The sequence below is a fragment of the Saccostrea echinata genome, unplaced genomic scaffold (genome assembly GCF_033153115.1).
Source record: "Saccostrea echinata isolate AGI-Se365-2 ecotype Australia unplaced genomic scaffold, CSIRO_AGI_Sech_v1 ptg000057l, whole genome shotgun sequence".
NCBI lineage: Eukaryota > Metazoa > Mollusca > Bivalvia > Ostreida > Ostreidae > Saccostrea > Saccostrea echinata.
Genome location: NW_026889806.1, coordinates 6,278,080 through 6,303,503, shown reverse-complemented (window position 1 = coordinate 6,303,503; position 25,424 = coordinate 6,278,080). Strand labels below are relative to the sequence as shown.

Sequence of the window (25,424 nt, the reverse complement as noted above, 5' to 3'; positions counted from 1 at the left end):
GCAGAAAAAGGACTGATTATAAATTGATTAGGTTTTCTTAAAATTTCTTTTTTGTTTCTTCGGGTTCAAATTTTCAAAATGGTGTTTTTCTTTAATATCTTTCAAGTTTGATGTTTGTCGAGCCTAGTTTACAAAAATAAAGTCGAAAAACCCAGGATGTTACAACAGACATGCGCATGTATGTAAAGAAGAGTGTTAAAAGCTGTCAAGAAACGAAAGTCCTATACTAAAAGAAACTGACATAGAATACGGAGGGAATTTTACCAAATCAGGAAATTCCACGGGTAAAGACATTTCTTGATCCATAATAATATTTTTATGAGCTGTAAATTATACTTATAATAGAATATCCTCTTGACTTGTACTTCCTTGTCAATTTGGTTATGTTATTTATAGTGCTTTTTTGCATTTACATGATACGTATTACTCTTCGAATAGTTAGACGGTTATTGAAGGCGGATACTGTTACTTAATATTCACATTAATGTAAGGAAAATCCATTTTCGATAGCAATGATTTAATGTTTTTATTTTCTTTGAATTTTGAAGAGTATATTTTCAAAGTTAAACAATTTCTTTTCTGTTATTATTCTCAATTTGTTGTGTTTAATTAGACTTTTGACAATGATTACTGTTCGAATTCATTTGAATTACATAGAATCAGGCAGGTTACATACATTTAAATAAATAGTTCTTTCAAAGCCAGAAGAACCAAAGTTACCGTTATTAAAAAGGAAACATCCCTATTAAATGCCATACAAAACAGTCCCCCTTAGACGGGTATGCAGAAAGTAGGGTGTAACTTAAAAAAAATCATTTAATAATCCTGATTTAATCCAGATTTTTTTACAGCCATTAAAATTTTCATTTGAAAGGGGAGGGGGGTGCATGTTTACGAGATTCTACCTAGATCTAATCGAACCAGTTTAAGTGCAAAATAGTTCTGAAATACAAGTAATAACACTACATGTAAAAAATAAAATCGGGCTTAATATTGCGGAAGATTTAGAGAGCCTGATATATTAATAATGCACATACTAATAATGAATCAATTTTTTTTGCATACAGATTATAGACATGGCTGTTGGACGTAAATGGAATATCTCGAAGATTTTTCTAATTTGCATTAATGTTGTGTTTCTTGTAAGTATAAATAGAGATGGTACATGTCGTCAATTTTTATACATTTTTTTTCCTTGTTTAATCGTATTTTTGTAAATGTAACGTATATAGACTAGTTTGAAAAATTCGTTATTGGAAGGTCGTGAGTTCGCATATCGGCCGCGACTGACCTAAGTCGATAAGATAAAAAAAAAATAGGTAGCAACTATTCCTTCGCCAAGCGCTCAGCACTTTGAAGTGAAAGTTGCGGGTCCTTCAGATGAGACTTTAAAAACCGAGGCCCCGTGTCACGGCAGGCATTGGCACGGTAAAGATCCCTCACTGCTCAATGGTCCTGAGTGTTAAGTAAAGGTCTAAATTTGAAGCCCTTCACTGGTATATGGTGATGTCTCTATATCAGTGAAAAGTTCTCGAATGGGACGTAAAAAAATCAATAAATACAACTTTTCTTTCAAAACGTTATTATTTTACGTGCTTTTGTCTTTTTACTTAAATATTTAGCATTTGTTATGATTTAAATTTAACTGTTCAATGAAATTACAAAAAAAACCCATCATTTTTGAACGGGAGCAGAAAGAAATTTCATTAGAATGTTTCTAATTCTGAGATAAAAAATCATCAAAATATATAATTTTTCAGTTGCTTGGACTCGGATTTTTAATAATTGGTGCCTTAATTAAATCTGGTTTGTTGCCAATTAAAGATGGAAAGAAAACAGTCCTAAACAGTGTAAAAGTAGGAGACGTTGACTTCGGAAACCTTGCAGACAATTTGTGGATTTTGTTTATCGTCGTTGGAGTGCTTATTTCAGTTGTATCTTTTCTTGGATTATGTGGTGCTTGCAATCAAAATAAAGCACTGCTTACAATAGTGAGTTCTAACAAAATCATTAATAAGCTTTTTGGTAGATCATGATTCCTCATTAACCTAATAGGTCACATCAACCAGCCTAGAGGTATTTTGATATTATTTTGATAAATAAATCCTTAGGGCCAATGATTCAATGAAAACTGCAATGCCCACTTTTTCGCAATGATATCTGAATGAAAGCATAAAATAGTTACATGATAAGATCTCTAATGACCATTAAAGCAAGGTGTCATGATAATCACCTTAAAAGCAAGCAAAAATGATTCATGTACAATTTCTTAACTTTGTAAATTTCCTGTCAAAGTTTTCTTCACCTCTTATTTCTCCTACAAATAAGTAAGAAATATTTTTCTATTAATTTTACAGAATCAAAGATTTGGTATATGCGTTAGTAAACTAGGTACTGTTTTCATTTTAAACTACAGTATGCAGTTTTCATTTTAATGTCATGAATTATTTGTCTTACACAGTTAATGATGAAATGGGCGATGAAATATATCTTTAGTATGACCAAGTATTAATTTAAAACAGCAGCAGTTTTAATAGTTGGTGTTATAAAAGTGTTAACTTTCTTAAATGCATTACAGAATGCAGTCTGGGTAATACTGCATTAGATATTTTTATTGATGATAATAAAATTTGAAGTATTCTTATATCACTATGAAGTTTGAATTGAAATAATTAAAACATGATTTTTTTATTTTACATTACAGTATGCAGTTTTAGTTTTGGCGTTATTAGTGACAAAAATAGCTGGAATTGTCCTGTGGTTCATTATGAAGGATGACGTAAGTTAATGTTTACTAAAAACTGCAGTTATATTCACATGATTTAAGTGTGTTAAAGAAAAATAAACCTACAAAATATTTGTAGTTGTAATATACGTATATCTATCTTTCCTATTCTAGTAGCCTAAAAAAGTAATTAAAAGCTAGTGAAACTTTTTAAAAATGCCATATTGTATTACTCTATAAATAAATTGTTATCGTATCAAAGTTCAACTTTAATCTTGTGTATCATTTAGTGTACATAGTCATTACAGGAGTACGTTTTCTGTAATCTGTTTTTTTATAATCATCAAAACTGTTTTGCTGAGGAAAATATCAAACTTGCAATGCAACAAGGTTTCTTTGAAAACCAGATCAATTTTACTTTTGGTGAGAACAAAAGATCGATGTCTGAAAAAAAACCCAACCTAAATTCAAATAGTAAAAGGGAAGGAGTAAGAACCTTAACTTTCGTTGTTGTCCGACAATGATAATTAAAAAAAATATTTACATTTGCCAGTGTCTTTCCTTATATGAAATACAAATTAAACTGACATTCAATTTTCAATGACATGAAGTCGGTCACGTGATCGGAATTCCTTGCGTATGGAAAGCAAACATCACGAGACATTTGGAGGGTTTAAATTGTGATGTCGCATGGTGTTGAACATGTATGTTCTGTTACATTTTCATAACAAAGTCTAATAGTACATTTTGTCTTTGTAATACGAATTAAAATAAAAATATAAATATAAGAAATAAGATATCATTTTTAGAGTTTCATTGGGATATGACATGAAGTTGGTACGTGATCAAATCTACTAAAACGCCCTTCGGGCGTTATAGGATTTGATCACATGACCAACTTCATGTCATATCCCAATGAAATTCTAAAAATGATATCTTATTTCTTAAATGCATATTGTACCTGAGTCTATATGTAAATGGTATGTAAAATGTAAATGTTTCTTTTAATGAATAAGAACAGGAAATGAAATTATTTACGATGTAAGAAATACTACTGTAGACTTGATAATTACATTTAAATCAACATTCATCATATTTAGTTTTGAGGGGGCGGGGTTGGGGAGTTGGGGTCTTGATGAAAAGTATTTGAATATGTTATTTGTAAACATGAAACTTTTGATTTTACCCTTGGAATATCTTTACAGAACATTACTATATTTTCTGTCTCAAAGAAAGAGGGAGGTTAATTTATTTCAGCGTTATTCCATACACACTAATTAAGATTGATTAACTACACCAATTTTTACAGATTGAGTCAGATTTCAAAGCTCAGTTGGTTCAAAATCTCCATACAAACTTTGTGAATGATTCAATAAGTGATGGAAATGACATCTCAAATGAGTGGAACATGATGTTTATGTCTGTAAGTATGTATTATATTTTTTGTATTTTGTGGTTTAAACATACATAAATGTTGAATCTTTTAAAATTAGATTAGTTTCATTTAAATCATAAATAGAAATCAGTATGTTTCTTTCTTATTCAATGTTTGGGAAAAATATTTAAACGTACTTTGATTATCCTATTACAATGAAATAATCCACCAACGTGACCGATTTCAAACTTTAGTAGTAAAAAAACCCAAAATGTAGAATTAAGCATGCTTTAAGAATAAATGTCTTTGCTAGCTCACGTACTCATACCTATTTAAATGATTGCAGTTGGACTGTTGTGCGGTAAATCCCGTGAATTCAACTACAAATGAATTTGATAATACCCCTTGGTGCACTACCAAAGGAGAATGTCAATTGACGAATGCTGAGATCCCCAAGGCGTGTTGTGTTGGAGTCACAGAAACTAATTTTACTTCTGCACCATCTTCATGTTACTACAACCTTACTCCTGGATCATATAACACAAAGGTTCTACACTCAGTCAAACACTATAATGAGAACAAACAGTGATTAATAGCACAAATCCTGTAAACAGTAGGAATCGTGAACAAGGCAAATACACGGAACAGTCATTTTCCCCCTAGGCTTTTGGTGTTATATATACATTGCAGCACGTATTATACATGTATAACCTGTTTGCAACCCACTGTGTTTTCCTTCTATAATATTATTAACTTTATGGGACACAGTCTTTCAAATTCAATCTATCTCTTTCTCTCTTTCTATATATATCTATGTTGCCCCATACCATGGTAATACAGGAACGGTGTATTCGAAAGCGGACAAGTAAAGGATATAGGTTTCGCCGACAAAGAGAGATAACTATTAAGAATGTGAAAGTCGTCTAGGTGGCAGGGGATAGCTGCTTACTATAGTACCGTCAAATTTCTTAAAAACTAAGATATTCCTGTTTGATGTGATTTCTTATGTAGGAAAATGAATAGAATAATTATGAGGTAAATGTAGTGTAGGAGAGTATGATGTGCAACATATAGGTGTCACTATGATGCTTAGTATGCACAGAGTTGTAAATGCAAAACTAAGACACGTGGTCAGTTGCAGAGGAAATTCAGCTGAAAAGCAGAAGCGCTTAGAAGAAGGTGTGTATCTCAGAGGGGGGGGGGGGGGTGAATGGGCCCAGACCAATCGTTGAATATTCATTAGGGCATGCATTGATCTACAGAATACAGGGTGTTTTATCCCCCTCGCACGGGACTGAGATGGGCTGTATGGGTGCGACTGAGGCCCAGATCTTGGAAAAAGAAGCCAAAATCTGGGAAGGCCCCCAAATGCATTTTCGGTATAAGTTCAGTCTAATATGTAGATTACATGTTATATGTTAACATATTCTTTCTTGATTTTTTGTAGTGCTAGATTTTTTGTTTATATTCTTTTGTCCTTTCATGACTTTTTAACCTTTTCTATGTTCTGAGGAAGGGAGAGGGCGTCCCGAAAATTTGATAATTTTTATTGTTCGTGTCGATGGTCATTTTTAGTGTTATCTATCTATATATATATATATATATATATATATATATATATATATATATATATATATATATATATATATATATATATATATATATATATATATATATATATATATATATATATATATTTCTAATAGGGATGTTACCAAGCGATGAAAGATTATTTGAAGGAAAATATCACATCTAAAACTCCTATTGTTATTGCGGTTGGGATCGTAATTTTCCTTGTTGAGGTAATGTAGTTTAAAAATTATTCATATATGTTTCAAGCCTATGCATAATTGCTATGCGTGCGTTACTAAGATGAGATATGATCACTTTGAGATTCTCAGTGATCATAAATAAAAATCATAAAATCATAAATAAATCTCCTTTGTGTGATTATTTTGCAAACGTTTCATTTAGCAATTGGATATATATACCAATTCCATAATGTGTCCGTAGTATTTATTGAATTCTATACGTTTTGGAATGTGACGGATTTTGCCCTTCATTTCTTGATGTATCGTTTTATTTTTCAGGTTCTTTCAGTGATATCTGCTATAAGTGTATTACGCAGGCAATCCGTCAAGGATTAAGAAGGGTGATTGGTATATTTGACATACAAATGTTATCTATAAGCTTACTTTTGCATGCAAAAGATGATAATAGATTTTGGATAAATTAATACTGAATAATATGCCTTAAAAAGATTACTATCTATAAGGCCCTTTTCCGGCCAACGGTAAAATCAGTTTAAAATGTAGTTTTTTTGTAATTCAAATTCCTATGTTTTATGATGTTACCGTTTGTTTTTCAACGCCACTAAAGTTTGTCACGTGATTTAGCGATTCAGAAGTGGCGATCAAATAAAGAAAAAATGAGGGTCGTTCTACTGAAGTCAAGTTTACATGCATGCTTTAAAATTTTCATAGGTCAAAAACATATCATGTTAAAATAACATCTTTAAAAATGTCTTAAGAAGTAAATTAATTTTGAATAATTAATGAATTCTGTTGCATTTACATTTTCCATATCTGAAATGTACATTTTTACAAAATGCACATCATATGACGCTAATAGATGTCAAAATATTATTTATCTTGATTAATTATTTCATATAAGTGGATACTGTTGCATGTATTGTCTATTTTTTTTTATATATGCTGTTTTTTTGCAAGAAGATACCCATATAAGAAATGTGTTATCAATTTTATTTTACATTGAACTATCAAAGATGTGTATCAATGCTATACCATTAAGCTAATTTTGTTTGTGATTGAATAAACATTAAGTTATTAATAAATACAAAAACACTTTTAACTTTGGAAAAATAATCAATCCATTAACATACAGGATGACAACATAATGGAAGCACATGTTCACTTATCATATGAGCAGTCAGTTTATAAAACTCAGAACAATTATGTTAAGAATATATTGGTACATAAAATGAGAGAAATGCTTTGCCTTTTTTTAAATTACACATGTAAAATATCAGTTTATTTAATTAAAAGGAAATACTATCTAAAATGTAATACACATATGCCATATATATATCAAAGCGAAATCTCTGCTTCCTCCCTCCTTCATCAGCTCTCTCTCCAAAAAAACTGACAGCTAGGATCTTCAACAGCTTCTTAGAATACTCATATAAGGAGTTTTAGAATACTTTTGGTCTGACAGATATCTTCAATATCATATGTTCACAAGAATCCTACCGCTTGCGGTGGTATAGCATTAGGGTGCTAGCTTAGTGACCCGGAGGACAAAAATTTCAAGTCTCGCAAAACCATGGCGTTTATCATGGATAAAAATAAAAATGAAAGTCGAGGATCTTTTGGATGTTAACTTACTATCGTAGGAGGAGAAACTTTGAAACTTTTTTTGACGTTAGAGTATTGATAGCCCTCAAATTCCTCATGAAAAATGCTTACTTGAGGAAAAAAAAATTTGAATATACAAGAAATATTGCTTTTTGATTTCAAAGAAGAATTGTTCTGAATAAATTATAAGAATGTGAATTTCATCGTGATCAGAATGGCTGACTTTTTTCCTTTAGGTTTTCGAATTCATTTTTCAAGGTTAAAACTTACATATTTATTAAGTTTATTGCCTTTAGATAGGTTAAAATATATTACTTGTAACAAGCGTGATAACAAGCGTGATAAATCTGTCTACCTTATCAACGTGACATGCTGTGCGTTGGGTCGATAAAGATAAATCATGTTTGTTTAAAATTAAGTGACAAGGTGCATGCTGTTTTATTCCAAAGATTTTTAAACATTCAGTGAGAATTCACTAAATGAATAAAAAAAAAGCCGGAAGAAACATATGTCTTGCCGATAGGGTGGCGTTTAGCATCCTGAAAATCTTTGATATCAACAGGTCATTTTGAAATTGTTTTAAAGCTAAACTTTGATTGGTCTTCAATAAGAAATGTTGCTCCCTGAAGAAGAATGTACATTAATCATGTTATTATTATCATCTGTGTAGTTAAATTCTATGTAACTCTGCAAAAAATATAAGAAGCATAGAATATAATAGGTGTAAAATTGTAAATAAAAATATTATATAAAATCTTAATTTTCATAAAAATGTACACGGTTAAAAGTATGTATTCCAAAAGAGAATTGTGTTTGATTAATTAATGTTGTTATACAGTATAGGCTATGTTTGCTGCCCAATCCCATTCACTTTTTCTGAATAAAATTATGTATAAATAAAAAAAAGAAAATTGCGTGTACGATGGTTGTTCGGAAAGTTCGTAGACTAGCGCCATAAAATTAAAACCGCTTAAGATACATCAATGAATTTTTTTAACGTTTAATGAGCACCATCTTTTTTATTTATATAGTAAACTATACATCATTGCTTATATTTGTTGGTAAATTGTTGATGTTTTTGAAAGCAGTGGTATGTCCAGGCGATGCAACCTCGAAGATTACGTTTTTTCTACCTAAGTGTAACTGAGAAAAACTCTTTTTTGACATGAACATTTGTCATCCAAAAATGCCGTTAATTCACTTATGTTGTATGACATAATTGTACCATAAAATTTGTAATTTTTACCCCATTCTGTACGTTCTATGAAATTTATCTTAAATTTCCAAAGAATAAAGGGGATGTATTGACTTAAGAAAGGCTGCTGGGTTTCTTTTTCCAACATTCTATATAGTTTCACCCCCCAGAGAAACTGGCAAAGACCTAGGAACTATTTAAATGTTCTAATGAAAAATAAAATGCATTCAGGGTACTTGTTTTTAAATGCCAAATAAAGATTGGAGAGACGAGAGATGTAAAAGTTAATGTCAATTTGTAGAAAGGGCTTTCAAGGTTTGTCACGTCGAAAAGTGACGTTCATCATGTGTGATAGGTGTTGAACTCCGAAAAGCGAATATGCTTTTATAATCAAGCTAGGATCTTTCACTAATTGTATAGATCTATTTACAATACTATATGCATTAAAATCAGCTGTTCATGACATTGTAAAATCATATAAAAAAGACGAGCTTAAATCTTTATCTAACTCCAAGGAATCTTATCAAGATAAGTGTTTGAGGTAGAGAATGCTGACATTGAGAAACAATGACATCATGAAACTAAATGGCGACAGCGCCGGTAGACCATATAATGTTATGATAATTTGGTAAATACTCAAGGTATCAAGCTAAAATTTTCAACATTTCTTTATCTTTTGTTGTTTTATGCTCCTTAAAAATTTTGTAAGCATAAACTATATAGTATTAATTTTATCGCATCAGTCCACGGACTTTCCGAACAACCCTCGTATATTCTCCGTTGTTTTTCAATATCAATGACTGAACAAGAGGCCCAAGGGCCACATCGCTCACCTGAGCACTGTGGCTAGGAAAAAAGGAAAAATCAGTTTAGTATTAAAAAGCTTAAATGCATAAGTGGTCCCAACCTACCCCTAAAAAGGGAGTAGGGGGGGGGGGGGTCATGATTTGAACAAACTTGAATCTACACTATATGAGGATGCTTCCGTATAAATATGACAAACCGTGGCTCTGCTGTTCTTGAGATTTTTAAAGATTTTTCCTATATATTCCTATGTAAAACTTTGATCATTCATTGTGGCCCCGCCCTACCCCCGGGGGTCATGATGTGAACAAACTTGAATCTACACCACCTGAGGATGCTTCCATATAAATATGACCAATCATAGCTTTGCTGTTCTTGAGAAGAAGATTTTTGAAGATTTTTCCTATATATTCCTATGTAAAACTTTGATCATCCAATGTGGCCCCACCCAACCCCCGGGGGTCATGATTTGAACAAACTTGAATCTACACCACCTGAGGATGCTTCCAAATAAATATGACCAATCATAGCTTTGCTGTTCTTGAGAAGAAGATTTTTGAAGATTTTTCCTATGTACACCTACATATATGTTAAACTGATCGTCCATTTTGGCCCCACCCTACCCCCGGGGGTCATGATTTGAACAAACTTGAATCTACACCACCTGAGGATGCTTCCATATAAATATGACCAATCATAGCTTTGCTGTTCTTGAGAAGAAGATTTTTGAAGATTTTTCCTATGTACACCTATGTTAAACATTGATCGTCCATTGTGGCCCCACCCTACCCCCGGGGGTCATGATTTGAACAAACTTGAATCTACACCACCTGAGGATGCTTCCATATAAATATGACCAATCATAGCTTTGCTGTTCTTGAGAAGAAGATTTTTGAAGATTTTTCCTATATATTCCTATGTAAAACTTTGATCGTCCAATGTGGCCCCACCCTATCCCCGGGGGTCATGATTTGAACAAACTTGAATCTACACTACCTGAGGATAATTCCACATGAGTTTCATCTTTCCTGGCCCACTGGTTCTTGAGAAGAAGATTTTTCAATAATGCCATTACTTTTTTGCTATTTCGTAATTATCTCCCCTTGGAGGAGGGCGTGGCCCTTCATTTGAACAAACTTGAAACCCCTTCACCCAAGGATACTTTGTGCCAAGTTTGATTGAAATTGGCCCAGTAGTTCTGGAGAAGAAGATGAAAATGTGAAAAGTTTACGACAACAACGACGCCGACGACGCCGCCGCCGACGACAGACAACGGACAAATTTTGATCAGAAAAGCTCACTTGAGCCTTCGGCTCAGGTGAGCTAATAAAGTCAGAGAAAAAATGACGGTTAAAATATCGTTTTTTATAATTGTGTTGCTTATTCGCTCATCAATATGTAGTTATTGTAGCCTGGGGTATAAGAGGTTGATCTCTCATCAATTTACTTTAGAGAACGTGTTAAGATTGAATTTTCCCTACTTTTATTTATCATTTATTGCCAAGAAAAATCCGGCATTACGTAAAAAGTTAAAGATACCTCCATACACAAATAACCAAATTCTACACAATGTGTCAGCTAGAGTTTTTATTTTTTCTCCTGAATCACATATTTTCTATTTTCACATTAGTGGTATACTTTTTATAGATTTAGTCTTATGTTTGCTAAATGTCAACAATTTTACTGCGATCACAATAAAGATAATTTAGGGTTCATATTCTTCTAATTTACATTTGGTATTGTTTTTCGAAGTTTTTCAAATGTATACACTGAGTTTAAAATAAAAAAAACCTTTTTGTTTGGGTAATTTTTCACTTTGATCAATCTTCTTTCTTCTTTATCCTTTTCTTTGATTCTCTCCGAGAGAAATGAATTGTAATCGTAGTAACAGAAAAAAAAAGAACTATATGTATTTTTCTTTGAAATTCTACTCGTGAAAGTGTCGGATTTAAAGGTGTGTGTGTGTGTGTGGGGGGGGGGGGTACTCGTTGCGCCCACTGAAATTTTAAAAATTAAGATAAATCATGGTTTCTTTGTTATTTCAATCCCTACAACTTCTTCACTTCTAGCGACACCCCTAACAATGGTTTTACTGTAACTAGAAGGCTTATTTTAGAATTGCATCAATTCTAAAAATTACGTAAAACCAAAACCAAAAAAAAAAAAATGTCTCATTGAAATTAGGGGTTTCGTTTCCGAGTATATGTGGTAATGTCTCGCCCTTACAATAAAGAAATATATAGGCCTTGGATCAGAACTCAAAGCATGGAGGATTATTGGTCGTCGCGACTAAAATCAATAATCAATTCCAGTGGTGAATTAAATAGTTCTCAATTATACATAAGCACTAGACATGAACATGTAATTGTGTATTCCATACGTCGTAACCTAGATTCGGTTTACAATCTGAGATATGTCTTAGAGCCGTCTTTAGATATGTGATAAGACATATCTTAAGAGAAATCTTAGGATACCTTCATAAACATGCCCAAGGAACTTTGGCTTCCGATAAGGCTTCGCCCTTGGACCCACTAGTGCCCTCAACACGCCCCCTTTCCCTAAGACAAAGTGCCTCATACGTCCAACATTGTTTCGGTTTACATCCTAAGATATGTCTTAGAGTATATGTGATAAGACGTATCTTGATAGAATTTGAAAAACAGTAGTCGATCTCAAAACATCTACAAACAATACAAATTTGTAAACAGAGCATAAAACACGGACTCCAGGAAATTCCAGAGGTGAGATCAGGTGCCTAGGAGGAGGAATCATCCCTGTTTTACCGGTCTCATCCGCCGTGAGCCCTATGCATTGATCCAGTATACGGAACATTCCGTGGACAAATGGAGTACAAAAAACAAAGGCCTTACATATGGTATGATCTGCCAAAATATAACCAATAAAAAGTAATATTTGTTGACAGGGTCATTAGACCATATGATTTACGAAATGCTGACTTTGAACGAGGCTATTGAAATATTTGTAACATCAACTTATCTGTCAGTAGCCTGCCTCGGTTTAAAAATTGATCGTACTTAGAGCATACATTTGATTATCGAATAAGTTGGCAGACATAAACACCATATACCTGTGATAGCGCAATGTTTCTGCATAAATACGGAAATGTGATGATACTTTATACCCTCGTATTTCTTACGCTAACAAATGAGTTGTACAGTTAGTATTCTCGTAGAAAAACTGTATGCTATTAAATTAATAATTTTTAGCACTGCTGAATTGTGGAAAAGACACCCCCCACTCCCTACACGACCCCTTTTATGTTAATAAATCAAAAATTTAACAATGAGGGAGGTTTACTTGTAAGAAAATATTTGATGTTTTCTTTCTGTCAAGTGCAAATCATTCTTTATCGCGTCCAAGTTGTGTTATTTTCAGAGTGAAGAATGAGGCCCACTCAGTAATGGCTTTAATCTTGTGCGTAGGTAAAAAACGAAAGTGAACTTAACAAAAGCGTAGTGTTTGTTTTGAGATAATTGAAACGGTGCTAACTTATTGGAGTTGTTTAACGCAGCAGTATATTGATTAATGCATCTTTGCATGCATTTCTGTAGTACAAGGATCGATAACAAATTTTATAACTTAATAGTAATATCCGTTTTGTTTCCTCGAATTCAAATTGTTATAAGCGTGAAAGTTATATTTCTCCTTAAATTTCTAAGGTTGATTTCAGCCTAGCCCTAATGACAAAAGTAATGGTTGGAAAATCGGAGTGTTACGTTAACGTACTTGTGCAGACTTGTGAAAATAAATAAAAGGGCTTTACAGACTGTTTAGAAGCGTAAGTTTAATTATAAAATTTATGCAAGAACTAGAAGGAATTTATAAAAACCATGTTTCCTTTTAATAATGCATGTCTTTGAAAAATGTTAATTGTAACAATAACAATAATAGCCTATATACGCTGAAATGGAAATTCTTTTTCATGTTAATCAATATATATTATTTATGAGGATTTTTTTGTACTCCCATGATACAAATCTTCAAAAAGTTAGAGAGTGGTTATACTGACGTAAGTTTATTTGTGACCATATTCTTTACATTTTATATTTTTGATGACAATTTTATTTTCTTTTTGAACTTATTATTACATATTTTCAATATTAATCACTTGTATTCCTTTCATACCTTCTTATAACATGTATAATTTTAATATCTGTTTTTACGCATCAATAAAATGAGTGATGTTCACAATTTTTGGTCATAAGCAGCCTATAACTAAGTTAGGAATTTATCTGAAAATGTCCATATATAGCAATCTATTATTATAATGAAGAGCCAGGATATATATATATATATATATATATATATATATATATATATATATATATATATATATATATATATATATATATATATATATATATATATATATACATATACACTTGTCTGAATTTCTACTATTGCTATCCTTAAATCGGACATGGACTCTTAATTTTAGGGAAGTAAGTTTTTATATTAAAAAAAGAACTCAAAAAACTCAAAAAAAAAAAAAAAAAAAAAAAAAACCCTCTTAAATGTTTTTAGTACAAATATCATTTCTGCTTGAACTTTCAGTAAGGCGTGATATTCTCGGCTTTATATAATTAGCGTCTCTCAAATAGTGACCTAGATTCTCATTCATCTCATAACATAATGAACTACTACATATACTTATGCTATAAAAAAACTGATTTGAGTTTTCACTAATGATATATGTTACGTAAGTTATAAAATAATGACAATATCATTTTAATAATAACCTTCACAGTTGCAATAGTAACACAGTGTGCATGAAACAAGTCAGTCAAAAAATGACATAATGATAGGTTATGTTTGCTTACAAGGTCATTATAACGACCATTGAATTTACGAAATGCCCACTTTAAATGAGATTGTTGAAATCCCAGTAAAATCAACAAATCTGCCAATAGCCAGCCTCGGTTTAAAAATTGAGTGTACTCAGAACATGCTCTTCAGTATCGAATAGATTGTATAAACGTAAAATCCATATGCAGGTGATAGTGAAATATTTCTATATAAATAAGTGAAGCTGACGATGGAAAATCTACGAAAGCCCAGAAGGCTCATTCGAGATTCGAGTTTCGAAATACGAGATTCAAAATTCGAAATTCGAGATTCAATATCTAAACTGACCAATCAAAATGCTCAATAGACAATGGGTAAAATATTAACCAATCGGGTTTTATCTTTTATTTCGTTGATACAAATCACAGCAATATGGATGCAAAACGGATGACAGTAAGCGGAAAAGGAAAGGAATATACATTCATTATCTTGAATGATGCATTTACTCTTGAGGAATTAGGTAAGAAAACTGTTTGTGATCATTGTAAATAATATTCGCTATGCAGAACTGACCAAACCAATTAGGCTACTAAGCCTAAAATATTTCCAAGGAAGGGTGTCGATCCTATTTTCCCGCGCACAATGTTAACACATAACACGTGCTAGGGTGATTGTCAGAATGTATTGTGTGTTTTCACTTTTATTGGGTCCTACACTCCTCAAATGTCTTAATCATCATATTGACTTCAAAAACAGCAAAAAGATTCATTGATTAAATAAATTATATTACAAACTCATTAAGCAATCCATGCATATGTCATCTTGCTTGTTTATTTTTGAGAGGGGAAGGGGGGAGGAGTCAGAAAAAAAAGGACAACTCACATGAAAAAATTCTTCAACTATAGACCCCCCCCCCCCCCAGTGGAAAATTCTCCCTTCTTCAAATTTTATTTGAAAGGGGGGGGGGGGCTTCAATGAAAATTTTTATAATTCAAAGTAAGAGTTTACATTAACAAAAAAAGTGTGGGAAGGGGGAGGCCCTTGGCACCCCCTTCAATCCTATCCCTCAATCACCCCAGATTCTGTGTACTTGATTGTTATGGTCACCTGAGTGGAAGTCAAGTGCAAGTGAAATAACTTTCCAGAACTATCTGTATCAATTTGGACTTTCCTATTCTATTTTTAGTCCAATGTAGAATTTAGATTTACCTTGAAGGTCATGTGCAGGTGAATATAAGGTAGTATTTTCCTACAATGTTTGATCTCAGCCAATTAGAGAGAAAATAATAATGTAATCATATAATAATTATATTAACTACCATTATAATTTATAGTGTTAAAATAAATCTGTGTGAATAATTGAAATCACTATGGCTTAATATACTGAGCATCAAATTAAAATAAAATTACAGGAAAGGAATCAATTTACACCTGCCCTCCCCCACCCCTATGACACCTCACTGAAATGAAAGATAAATATTGCTAAATGCTGATTATTATGCTGATGAAAAATGACAGTCAACATTAACAAATATGTACATGTACTTGTCCATCTGACAACAAATTTTACTTGTCCAAATTAATTTTTTATTTTTCCAACTCTGAACAGGTATTTAAAAAACTGGAAATATCAAGAATTATAAAGATTTGATTAATTGTGAAAACAATAAACAAATATATAGTGAGGTGCAATTATAACTGAACCCTCAATATTAAGATTATAACTATTCATATATTATGATAAGTTTGTGATTGAAATGAAAAGTCACAGTGTTAAATGAATGTCGGTTTTTTAAAAGTACTGTAAACATATTTCTTTTGGCTGTGAATTAAATTCTTTTTAGGGCCTTTGGCGGAAATCAACTTCCGCTAATTTAAGTACAGTTCATTAAATGTCTAGCACATAAACACATAAATAAGAACACTAAGAAAGGCGCTAAGTCAAATCTTTGGTAACTTGTTCAAAAATCAACTTCCACAAATATCGTACATGCTAAGTATAATACATTTACAGTATATTCTCAACATTGTTTAATTATAATCATGATAATAATTAGTGGTGTTCCAATCATTGATTATAATTGAAAATCAGTCGATTGCTGGCATAATCTAAGCGCTTGATTACAAAATTATTATTCTAATCAATCGTTTTTGTTTTGTTTTTTTAAATTTTACGAGCGTAATAGTTTTTAAGCCGCATATTCCAGCTGTGACTTATTTATTAACTTATTTGTGTAGGTGGCAGGGGATAGTTTCTTTAAAAACTGAGATATATCCCCTGTTTGATGTGGTATTTTATGTGGAAAAATGACAAGAATAACTATGGGATACATTTGCAGTGTAGCAGAGTGCTTGCTGAAAAAAATGATGTGCAACATGTAGGTGTAACTGTGAAGCTTAGCATATGCAGAGTTGTAAATGCGAAATTAAGACACATGGTCAGTTGCAGAGGAAATTCAGCTGAAAAACAGTAGGGTTTAGAAAAAGGTGTGTATCTCCGAGGGAAGGTGAATGGCCCCAGATCAATTGGTAAATTTTTCATTAGGGCATGCATTGATTTACAGAATACTGGGTGTTTTATCCTCCTCGCTCGGGACTGGGGTTGGGCTGTATGGGTGCGACTGAGGCCCAAATCTTGGAAAAACAAGCCAAAATTTGGGGAGTCCCCAAGTGCATTTTCAGTACATGTGCACTCTAATAAGTAGATTGCGTGTTATATGTTGACATAATTTGTGAGCTGTAGGTACATGAAGCGTAATTAATTAGCCCCCAGGAAACTGTTCCCATGTACCGGGGTATATATTTTTATTGACCGCATGTATATGTGTACCCTCTCGGCACATGATAATTTGGCAATAAAAGAAACTATCCCCTGCCTCCTGTATCGTAATGGCGCAGACAAATGTATTCATACCTGGGTACATGTAACAACGCTCATTCCCGGGTATGTACGTACTTTGGATTCTACAAAATGAACGAAGAACCAGCTGGACCACCACAGAGAGTAGTTATTTATGCATGCATTCTTACCATTTAATAAACTAAATTGTCAGACTTTGTACATATGTAAATGTCCGATTATAATGTATAGTTATAGTTACAGTAGCCTGATCATCAATTATGAAATACTTACCAATTCCCATCACTAATAATAATTTAAAAGTGTTTAAAATTGTCTGATCAGACAAGAACCTCCAGATTGACTAATGTCCACTCACAAAATATTAATAACACAGATAGTTGGACAACGTCACAAGTGTTGATGTTGAGTCCTGCTATGAGCAAGTGAGTAGCAATTAATGCATATGTATTATATGTGACAGTGTATACATATATGCTGTAGCAGCTGCAATAATGTAACCCTCTTCATTTTTTATAATCTCCCCCTCCCCCCCATCCACTAAAAAAAATATGGTGAGGGCTACATTATTGCAGCTAGTAGTGTAGGAGATACAAAGTGACTAGCCTGTTTTTAATTTATTAAATTTATCATGTTTATAATAATGTTATTATTCTTCACACTTCAATACACATTTCAAATTCAACAGTCCAATTGTCTTCAAGCTAGTGAATAACTTCTGGAGTTATGTGTAGTGACTGTTTATAAATATATATTAATTAATATTTTGAACTTGACAGCTTAAAATTGATATTATCTTTTTCTACAGCTCAGGCTTTTCCCGGTGCCACGTCATTAGCATATGAGGATGCCCTTGAAAAAGTTATAATTCCTAATAAGGATGGAATATTTAGAACTCCAGAAGATGGATGGGACAAAAGAGAAAGAAAATATTTTGTAGTTGAAGGTTATTATATTATATACATGTATTTAAAATATCATTTCTGATGAAAATTTTGTCTTTCATCAGTCAGTTGATTCTAAACTAGTTATTTTCAATCCACCTGACAGTGTATGTGAATATCGACATATGTAGTGTACTTTCCAATCAGTGAAACATGTATACAATAAAGTACACATAATTCAAAAGTACAATATTTATCGCACTAATAATACTATATGATTATTCATACAGACATAAATACAAACAATAAAATTTCTTTCTATGTTTGATAGTGTGGAAATTCATGGTTGCAGCTATAACGGCTATTGCAGAAAAAAATTGCATGTATATTTTTCCTGGAATAGCTACAACTTTAATGAATTTCCACACTAACAAACAAAAAGAAGCAAATTTAGCCCACCTTAGCTGAAAGTGAGCTTATCTGATCACAATTTATCTGGCGTGCGTCTTTAATATACTTTTGACATTTTTGACTTCATTGATCTCCATAATCATGGGGCCAATTTCAACCAAACTTGTCATAAAGTACATATCCTTGGCTAAATGAGATTCATTAGTTTATACAAATGAAGGGTCATGAGGAAGGGGAGAGATAATCAAGAATGAAAATTTAATGGCATTTACTCAAAAATCTTAAGAACCACTAGCTGGACTAGAAAAGATGAATCTTGTGTGAGAGCTTCATTACATAGTGTACGTAGATTCAAGTTTGTTAACTGCATAACCCCTGTGGATGGGTGGGGCCACAATAGGCAATTCAAGTATTTTATAGAAATATGTAGGAGAAATCTTAAAATTCTCAGATTTGTCAATGAAGTGGAAGCATCCTCAGACAGTGTAGATTCAAGTCTGTTCAAAAGATGACCACTGAGGGTAAGGATGGGGCCCAATACTTGATCAAAGTTTTATAGGAATTTATAGTGGGAAAAAATATCCTGATGAAGAACCAAGCAGGACCATGCATTGTCACTCAGGTGATCGTTGATACCCATTAGCCTTTTATCATTAATTTTTTTTTACTTCTATAATATGTGTACCTTACTGTATACATGTTTCAAAAAATTTTGAATGAAAAATTTGTTTGCACAATTTATTTTTATTTTTGAAAAGGTAAGGAAGGAGAGCCTACACGAGATGAAAGAATAAAAGATATAATGAAAAAAATCAGAGAACAAAAATCACATCCACAACCACAAAAGGTAACTTTTAACATTGTAACATTGTACATGCATAAATGTAGACCTTCATTGGCTATTAATACCATTACCATTGATGTTATTGAAAGGTAAACAAGCAGGGTTCATGTTGAAGTAATTACTAGCTAATTCATTTAATTATAGCTTCATGCTTTCATATACATTTGACGTGAGTAATATGATATACTGAATAGAATTCTTTGGTTTCAGTCGAATAAAAAACTACCATGTCAATTATACATGAGCTTTAGTTTTGTAACGATAAGGTTTTTCACTGGAAGCTCCCCCTCCCCATATAACAGGTTTTTATTATGAATGATCCTATAAACAGTAATTCTGTGGTATTTTGTGCATTTAGAGTGATCTACCCTTAGATGTATAAAAATCAAATAAATGGAAATTTTCAAAGGTGAAGTTTATTGAGACCAATATTTAACCTTTGGGAACATGCGTACAAAGAACATAGAGACTAATACACAAAATAAAAAAGCCAAAATCAGTAGCAGCAACATTCTTTTTTTCCAAAGATCATTTTCATATTACTATGGCACATCACATGTTTCAGTAAACATTCAAAAATAATCATTTGTCTTTTTGTTATTTTTTGGCATTCTTTTTTTTCCCAGTTATGTTAAATTTCTGTGTAGATGCATGGAGCTTTTAAATTATCAGTATGATGAGCACAGACTCGGTAGGCACAATAAACTTTTGATCTGCACATTGTCACTGCTTCCACAGCTGTACATGTAACAAACACCTGGTGAGTGAGGAAAACAAGCACTTGTGATTTAAATACTAGTATCTTCTGAAAAGCATTCAAGTAATACTGTGTTTCTGTGGGTCATCATAAGGACACCAAAAGCACTTTGTTTACATTGTTGACGTCCACTTGATTCTGAACTGCATTTGGATATTCAACAAGACAAAATTAACATACTTTCCAAACATTTGAACAGTTTCTGATGATTGACACCAATCGACAGTATCACCCTGTCAAACGAATCCATTTTTTGATTTGCCAATCAATGCTTTGACTGCATAACTTACCATAACATACCATGTGTACTTGGAATAGAAGTCCACCACCATGCATATTTAACTCACAATCTATATATATATATATATATATATATATATATATATATATATATATATATATATATATATATATATATATATATATATATATATATAATTTAACCACGTACTAGATCAAACATCCGAGTATCAAATACTAAAATCGGTCCTCAGTTACTGGGATGTATATATATATATTTTTCTCATATTTCAAAGTGCAAATAATTTTTAGCTCACCTGAGCTGAAAGCTCAAGTGAGCTTTTCTGATCATCCGTCGTCCGTCCGTCCGTCTGTCCATCTGTCCGTCCGTCCGTCTGTAAACTTTTCACATTTTCAACTTCTTCTCAAGAACCACTGGGCCAATTATAACCAAACTTGGTACAAAGTATCCTTGGGTGAAGGGGAGTTTAAATTGTTAAAATAAAGGGCCATGTCCCCTTGTAAGGGGAGATAATCAAGAAAAAACAAAAATAGGGTGGGGTCATTAAAAAATCTTCTTCTCAAGAACCACTGAGCCAGAAAAGCTGAAACTTATGTGGAAGCATCCTGGCGTAGTGTAGATTCTAAATTGTTCAAATCATGGCCCCCGGGGATAGGGCGAGGCCACAATAGGTATTACAAAGGGGGAAGTCTGGTAATGAACAGCATGGCCAAAGTTACTCAGGTGAGGGATGTGGCCCATGGGCCTCTTGTTAAAAACTTTGATGATTGAGTACCTGGGGTTATACATTTACATATATATATAAATATATATATATATATATATATATAATATATATATATATATATATATATATATATATATATATATATATATATATATATATATATATATATATATATATATATATATATATATATTCTATTGATGAGTTCAGTTTCTTAGAATAGAAAAATAATTATAAAATACTCAGAATCAAATTTGAATGTAATAATTGTGAAAAATTTATAATGGTATTGTGATTTTTCATGTTTCCATTTTTATTTTGTTTGTAGAGAAAGAGTGAATTGACAACCTCAAATGAAAAGTACACAAGAACTAGGAGACCAAAAATTCGAGTAGGATGGCGCCACTTCAAAAATGACAGCTTCAAACAAGTATTCTTTAAAGATGGAGGGGGTGTCCGTGAGGTTTTATTGCCATCACTTGAGCTTGAAGTAAATGATGTCATTCAAATAGCAAAAGAGGTAATGTTTCCTAGAGGGGAGTGTAAGTATGGTAGCATTAGTCAGATGCAAGTATGGCTGGGGGACTATGCTGGAGAAAAGTTAAGGAATTTCGAAATTCAGGGAGATGACAAAAAGGGAGAAGATAAACAATGTCTCGGAAAGTACTTAAAAGCCCAAGGACTCCATCTTTCAAGATGCACATTTTACTTGATGACGAGAGAAAAGAATTCCTCATCAGCCAACAATACTTTAACCCTCTTCTCCGCAGTCACGCATTTTAACGCATACGCCATTTCCTATTTCTAACGCAAAATCACGCATATACCGTTTCCCCGCAATCACGCACTTTCCACGCTCTTTCAAAAGTAAATTTAATCTTCAATTTAATGCCAATTCCCTTCTAATTTATACTTGCTAAAATCTCATAAAATAAGAAAAGTTATAATCTTATTAAAATATTAAGTCATAATTATTTACGCTAAACTTTAGAGAAACTTGTACCTCGCTATAAAGTGCTTGCGGGGAAAAGGTAACTCATATTTTTATGACGTGAACATTAAGTGTATGTTGCGTCACAGTTCAGTAAGTTGTAAAGAGTTAACCATCGATCAGGAAAGTTCATCTTCAAAACATTTTGGCATCATTGACAACCAGAAAAGGAGTAAAGAAGATGAGCCTAGTGAGCATCAGTTCGTACCAATTAATTTTGCTGGCATTGTCTGTGAAAAACAAATCATAAATATTCAGTATGTGCAAGAAAATTTTTCCAAGTATGACAGTGAAAAAAGTTTAATAAAATGTCATTCAATTTCACAGTGCCAAAATATTACATCTTTTACTGAATATGTGGATGATGATGACGACTACAATCCTTGTTTGTATGGATTTTTTATAAGCAGAATCAGAATAGGTCAGAAGTGTTTTTTAGATTGCATGTTTGAAAGACACAATGGGATATTGGAAAAGGATATAAAATTCCCATCATCTAACAAAACTGCAAATTTTGAAGGCATCATTATTCATGAGCCAATGGAGATCTGGGGCTATGATGGAGATAAATTTGTGCTAGGAATTGTAGCTGTCCCTGCGGAAAATGCCAAATATGAGTGGTTTAAAGACAACATCCCAGTTAATAGAGGGGAAAGCTGTATTTACATTGTGAAGGAACCTGGAATGTATGCATGCCAAGTGTCATATGCTGATGTAAAGCAGATGTCAAAACCTATTCAAATAATTGAGGTCTCAGAATGTGCAAGTAAGACCTATGAAGACAAAGATGTGGTATCTGCAGAAGTTGTTCAAACAAGGAATGTTTCATTGACCAAGTCTACTGATACATGTGTTTCAGGGAACATTACAGGAACAAATAAGGCTGAGAAAGATTCCTCTTTAAATAGAAGACAAGAGGCACTTGGAAAAGAGAAATCTTCATGTTTTGCTGCTCCAGAAGTAAAAGTAGATGACTTGAACATAGACTATTCAACTACATTAGGGTCTGGAGCATTTGGAACTGTGTACAAGGGAAAATGGGCAGGATCAGTTGTTGCCGTAAAAGCACTGACAGTTACGAAAAGGAATCCCAACACAATGCTTGAAATGGTTGAAAAGGAGATCCATATCAGTTCAAAGATCTGTCATCCAAACATTGTTCTATTCCTGGCTGTAGCTAGAGCACCAGCTACAATTTATCTTGTTCATGAATATATTGATGGCTGTAATATGGAAGATGCTATTTTTGATCAGGAAACAAAGCAGCTAATGGACATTAAACCTGAGCACAAATTGTTTATTCTTCGTCAGTGTGTACAGGGTGTGGCATATTTGCATGCTCTGGTCCCTCCTGTTATTCACCAAGATATAAAACCTAGCAACATCATGATAAAAAAGATCTGCCATACAACCAAGCTTTGCGACCTAGGAGTTAGCCGGATCAAATCAGTTAGAGCTGCTAGTATGTGTACTACTCAAATGGGCACCGCCTTTGGAACACCTTCCTATATGGCTCCAGAGTGTTTACTTCATAATGAAAAAACTTGCATTAGCTCAGACATTTGGTCACTTGGTGTCACCTTAATTGAATTTGCTATGGAGCAGGATGCATGGGAAGTTGATGCAGAACTAGATGCAGTTGATGCTGTTAAAAGAAAAATGGAAAGAAAAAATCCCCCCATACCAAATGTTGATGCAATTCAGGTGTGCCAAACGTAGTGATGGATGTTTTGAAAAGATGTATTAGTTATGAAAAAATCTTGCGCCCAACAGCAGAGGAGATGTTACAATTGTTTTCAGGCTAAATTTAACTTTGAAATTTTAGATGTTCAGGAAAAAAGGAAAAGAACAAAAATCAGTTTGTTTCAATGAGTTTATAAGAGATTATTTGGTGGGGAGGAGGGGGGTTAATTGGTAATATTTCTGACTGAAGGGTGTCTATGTTCATGTGTCATCTGTCTCGCATTTTAGACCTCTCCAGAACCAAGCGACCCATTTTAACCAAGGTTTTTTTTCCAAGTTAAGGGCCTTACCCTTTTTCAAGATGAGATAATTAAGAAATGGTCATGATATGGTGGGTTCATTTTAAAATCTTCTTTAGAACCATTGGGTCATAGAGGATTCTTAAGTAATGCAAATTTATATTTTTTCTAAAAGGTTTTTTTAATTTAAAAAAAAAAAACAGCAGGGTAAAGGTGATTCTATAAACATTGTGGCACATGGGCCTCTTGTTTCATATTATGAATGAATATTTCTTTTATGAGATTTGCATGAAAACAAAAGGTATTACAATCATTGACTATCCATTGTCATTTATATTGCTAGTGGTCTTTGAACAGTTTAAACTTCTAACCCAGATAGTTTTATCAATTTTTTTATTTTGCGTATTTTACTGGTAAAGGAAAACCACATGATTTGGATGTGGGTTGGAAGAGAAAAATTTGTTAATCTATTCAATTCATAGATAAAGGAATTGAGCCATATATATACATGTATTATCTTACTTCTCAGTATTATATATAGTCCATATTTTTTATTTACAATGGATACATGATAATACAATACTTACATGTGATCATGGTGATTACTCTTTTAGATAATTGCATGCATATAATATTTTTTATAGTAAAAAAGTTTGTATATGTACCAGTAAATAACAGGTCCTTTTATTGCTCTGGAAAAAGATGGAGATATGTTTTAATGACTTTGATATTTGAAGAAGTTTTTATTTTCATTGTTATGATTTTCTTAAGTTACCTGCTTCACTCGGGTAACCTTTTGCTAGTGTTTTATGCTGTCCTGCATCATTCATAAATTTTTAAACATTTTCATTTTTTATTTTCATCTCAATTTGCTGGAACAGTTTCTCTATCAATTGTTTATAGCATTCAGAGACACCTTGAAACAAAACTTGTGAAATTTATTTTCTTGGTTCCCCTTGGGCTTGACAAAATCATCAGGCTTGTCAAAATCATCAACATGCCTTTACATTTGATTTATCCCTGTGCCCCATGGTTCAGGCCCCAAGGTGTGATTAAGTTAGTTCTTTATTGACAATTTGTTACACTGTACTGTCTACATTTCAATTCTTTACTTATTTGGAACATTAAGTATGCAGATTATATGCTTAGTGTAAGCAAGTTTTGCTTGGAATTAAGTTGATCATTCAGACAAAATAATTATTCATTTATCTCTTAACAGATTGATTTATAAATAAGAAGTGTAAAATTAATTTCACACAAGTCCAGATATAAAGTTCCAAGTGTAATGACCAAAGTTAATTCATACAAATTAAAACTTGTGATTCTCAAAGGACCATGAAGGCCCTTGTGTGTCTCATTTTTAGCTCACCTGAACCTAGGGCTACCTTGATCCATAAATCATACTAAATAAATGTGCAACTTTATCC

The 25,424-nt window shown here is 32.6% G+C and overlaps 2 protein-coding genes across 3 annotated transcripts in view; both read left to right on the top strand.

Annotated features, from left to right (window-relative positions):
* The first annotated feature begins 222 nt into the window (after positions 1–222).
* The window catches only part of LOC133174378 (CD63 antigen-like), a 33,845-nt gene continuing 8,643 nt past the window's right edge, over positions 223–25,424 (top strand). The window contains exons 1-8 of one of the 2 annotated variants that reach the window (XM_061309500.1): positions 223–284; positions 1,068–1,142; positions 1,761–1,991; positions 2,705–2,779; positions 4,035–4,148; positions 4,447–4,647; positions 5,807–5,902; positions 6,191–6,675. In XM_061309500.1, the coding sequence (XP_061165484.1) occupies positions 1,077–1,142; positions 1,761–1,991; positions 2,705–2,779; positions 4,035–4,148; positions 4,447–4,647; positions 5,807–5,902; positions 6,191–6,247 (840 nt within the window). In that variant the 5' untranslated portion in view covers positions 223–284; positions 1,068–1,076 and the 3' untranslated portion in view covers positions 6,248–6,675. Of the gene's footprint in view, positions 285–1,067; positions 1,143–1,760; positions 1,992–2,704; positions 2,780–4,034; positions 4,149–4,446; positions 4,648–5,806; positions 5,903–6,190; positions 6,676–25,424 lie in introns of those variants that run through there. The other variant, XM_061309499.1, reaches the window with a different exon arrangement.
* On the top strand, positions 14,712–23,859 carry LOC133174019 (uncharacterized). The gene is made up of 5 exons (XM_061309060.1): positions 14,712–14,799; positions 17,948–18,085; positions 19,193–19,281; positions 21,353–21,793; positions 22,139–23,859. Exons 1-5 carry the CDS (start codon positions 14,712–14,714, stop codon positions 23,732–23,734), a joined length of 2,352 nt encoding a protein of 783 aa, XP_061165044.1. The 3' UTR covers positions 23,735–23,859.